At 34.0% G+C, this 3,779-nt stretch overlaps 1 protein-coding gene across 1 annotated transcript in view; it reads right to left on the reverse strand.

Annotated features, from left to right (window-relative positions):
- Window positions 1-3,779, reverse strand: part of LOC116099657 (ovostatin homolog) — a 51,258-nt gene that overhangs the window by 8,581 nt on the left and 38,898 nt on the right. Inside the window, exon 28 of the mRNA XM_031383576.1 lies at window positions 2,281-2,446. Within this exon, the coding sequence (XP_031239436.1) occupies window positions 2,281-2,446 (166 nt within the window). The remainder of the gene's footprint in view (window positions 1-2,280; window positions 2,447-3,779) is intronic.

Raw genomic sequence — 3,779 nt, forward strand, 5'->3', positions numbered from 1 at the left:
CAACAAAAACAACAGGAAGTGACAATTACTTTTTCTTAATATCTTAATATGAAAATTAATACTACCAAAATATCCTAATCAATTGAAATCCAAAAATATAAGGAATTAGAAATTTGTTAATTGTCATCCAATGGTCTCTCTAATTTGGTAATTGGAGAAATAGGTCCAATATTGTACAATCTATATACACTTTCAGCTTGTTTGTTCGTGACAGTGTCTTACTGTGTACTACATAATGGTCTTGTGATCTTGCTTCTCCTATCTCAGCCTCTCTATTAGTAGTATAGTTTATTTTATGTTTTTACACTATACTATGGTTTTCAGAACAGCTTATATATTTCAAAAGTATTTATATACCCAAGGGAGACATAGACAATTAACTTGGGAGGTGTTAAGAGAACAACAAAGAATGAGACTGAATGCTTTACTTGACATTTGTAGCTCTTGTATCAAGTTTCTCTGAGATGAATGCTTTTCCAAATTATCACAGCTAATGAACCAGATTCTTGCCCTCACCTAATGTCTGTGCCACCCTCCAAGCAGAACCATTGTTCAATGAGACAGTTGGTGAATGACTTTATGGATAGACCATCTTAATACACACACCATTTCTTAAATGAATGTAACCTGTTCTCTGTGGGCTGAGAATAAAGTCACTCACTCAAGTCAAATAGCTTTGACTATAGCAGGAAGTCTGTATCCAAAAATCGTGCCTACAACTCATTCCTTGGTGTAGCAGAACTGTCAACTCCCAGCTTAGCTAAGATGGAGGTAAAATCCTTTGGTGATGTGAGGGTCATTGAAGTACAGCCTAATTATAATGAAATCCAATGTCTAAACATTGTTCTTATTTTGGGCTTGTAAGAGCCAAGATTTTAAACTCTACTAAATACAAAACAAACAAAGAAAAAGACTTTATATAATTATGCTCATTTAAGAAAATACTAGTAGTAATGTATTATTTTGAAATATACAATTAATATGTTTGGAGTTAATTAAAATTTATATTGAGAAAAATGTATGTATTTTCAGTATTGCTGTAGACAAGCATCTTCATGAGACTATTAAATTGATTGTTATTTTATCTCAAACAACTTTTATAATACCCATTTTTATTGTTATAATATTTTATAATTTTTTATAAATTTATATATTAAATTATATATATAAATTTATATATCAAATTTAAATATTTTATAAACATGTTTTTAAGGAATATGACAAAAAGATATTGTAGGTATTGAAGGGGGGTCTCTGGGAAGAGTTGGGGTACAAAGGGAAACAAGAATGTGATTTAATTCTATTTACTTAAAATATGTTTTTAAATGTTAACAAATTCAGATAAATTGAAATCATGTAACTTTTCTCATCATGATGCAATAAAAGTTAAAAAAATTAAAAAAAAGAAATGTAGACAATTAAATTGGAAGGGGGCTTGTAAGAGAACAACAAAGTGTAAGTCTGAATGCTTTGCTTGACATTTGTAACTCTTGTATCAAGTTACCACAGTAAGAGCCAAGATTTTAAGCTCTACTAAATACAAAACAAACAAACAAACAAAAACACTTTATATATTTATGTTCATTTAAGAAAATATTAGTAGTGATGCATTATTTTGAAATATACAGTTAATACGTTTGGAGTTATTTAAAATTTATATTGAGAAAAATGTATGTATTTTCAGTGTTGCCGTAGATAAGCATCTACATAAGACTGTTAAATTGAGGCCAGGCGGTGGTGGCGCACGCCTTTAATCCTAGCACTTAGGAGGCAGAGGCAGGTGGATTTCTGGGTTTGAGGCCAGCCTGGTTTACAGAGTAAGTTCCAGGACAGAAAAACCCTATCTCGAAAAAAAACAAAAAACAAAAAACAAACAAAACAAACAAACAAACAAAAGCCCAAACTGTTAAATTGATTGTTGTTTTATATCAAACAACTTTTATAATACTCATTTTTATTGTTATAATATTTTATAAATTTTAAAGAATATGACAAAAAAAGATATTGTAGGTATTGAAGGGGGTCTCTGGGAGGATTTGGGGTACAAAAAGGAAACAAGAATATGATTTAATTCTATCTACTTAAAATATGTTTTTAAATGTTAACAAATTCAGATAAATTGAAATTATGTAACTTTTCTCATTATAATGCAATAAAACTTAAAAAAAAAAAAACAGTCACCGATGCTGACATGTTCTGGAGACGCCAAAGCACTTGGTGGAGGGAGGGTTCCATCCAATCTCTCAGTAGGCTCTGAGACAAATTGGTAGTAAGACTTACTTGTTTTTGTAGCAGATTGATCCAGGATTGAGAGTAAGGATTTCACTTGCTGTTCTTTCCCAGCTAATGCAAATGCATAAGCCAGAATAGCTTGTGTGTGGTCATCGGTGACACCATTCGAAAGTGCCTCTTCCATACAATAGAGACCATTGCGGAGGGCAGGAAACTAGTTGGGGGTGGGGAAAAGATATGCTTGTAAGTAACACCCCAACATTTCAGGAGTTTGCTGACTACTTTATCTAACTTCTGCTTATAACGTATATACTGTATCCCTGAAGGAGATTTTACATCCAAATCTATCATATATACTCACATATTTTATTTTTACATTTAAACCTGTCGTATAGATTCACACACTATAGTCCTAAAACAACATAAATTTGATCTACTATTTTAGGAGGGGGAAACAAGATTTAAGGACTGAAGTGCTTTACCATCAGATCAGCAATCTTTTAGATATAATATAAACTTCTTTCATGTCACAAAACATATAGCTGTGTGTGTGTGTGTGTGTGTGTGTGTGTGTGTGTGTGTGTGTGTGTGTGCATAGTCATGTGCATGTGTCATGGTGACCAGAGGACAGATTTGGGTGACAACTTGAAGACCACTAATTACCTCATTTGAGATGTTGCTCTTTAGCTGGGCCTCACTAATTTTATTAGCTTGCTGGCCAGCAAGTACCAAGATCCTCTGTTCTCTGCTTGCTCAGTAATAAGATGATAGGCACGTACCTCCATGCTCCCCTGCATTTATTTGTTCGTGGGTTCTAGAAACTGAACTCAGGTCCTCATGCACGTGAGACAAGTACTTTAGTAACTGAGCTAACTCCCCAGATCACATATAGTTTTTTTTTAGACTTAAAATGTTTTACTTTCATGCTTTAAATGGAGGCTTACATGTGAAAATATACTAATGACTCCAGACACACAGTTTCTCTTTTAGGAACAGATTTGGTAAATGGATAGTCTATGGGTTGAAACCATATTGAAAATGCTTCAGTGACTTGAAAACAAACTTCTAGACTATGACTTTAATGAGAGTAGACATTCTTCTTCAGTGACAGTTAAGTTTGTTTTTGAGTCTGGGTCTGGCTATAATAGGCAAGAGTGGCCTCAGATGTCATGATCGATCCTTTTGCCATGATTTCATGAACACCAGAATCACCACTAATACTGGTGTGTGCCATCATGCCTGCTAGAGCAGAGGTTTGTAACCTGAAGTTCTTGATTGCACTTCAGGGAACATATAAATACCCTAGATCATATGAAAAACTGACTTTTCTCAAGAGTGCATCCAACCCAGAGGAAAATTCAATTCTATCCCTCAAAAGTATCAGCGAATCAAAAGAATTTTGAACATCACTAGTGTACTGGCTGATTTTGTGTGTCAACTTGACATGGGCTGGAGTTATCACAGAGAAGGGAACTTCATTTGGGGAAGTGCCTCCATGAGACCCAGCTGTGGGGCATTTTCTCAATCAGTGATCAAGGGGGTAGGGC

Source organism: Mastomys coucha, unplaced genomic scaffold (genome assembly GCF_008632895.1).
Source record: "Mastomys coucha isolate ucsf_1 unplaced genomic scaffold, UCSF_Mcou_1 pScaffold20, whole genome shotgun sequence".
Classification (NCBI taxonomy): Eukaryota; Metazoa; Chordata; class Mammalia; order Rodentia; family Muridae; genus Mastomys; species Mastomys coucha.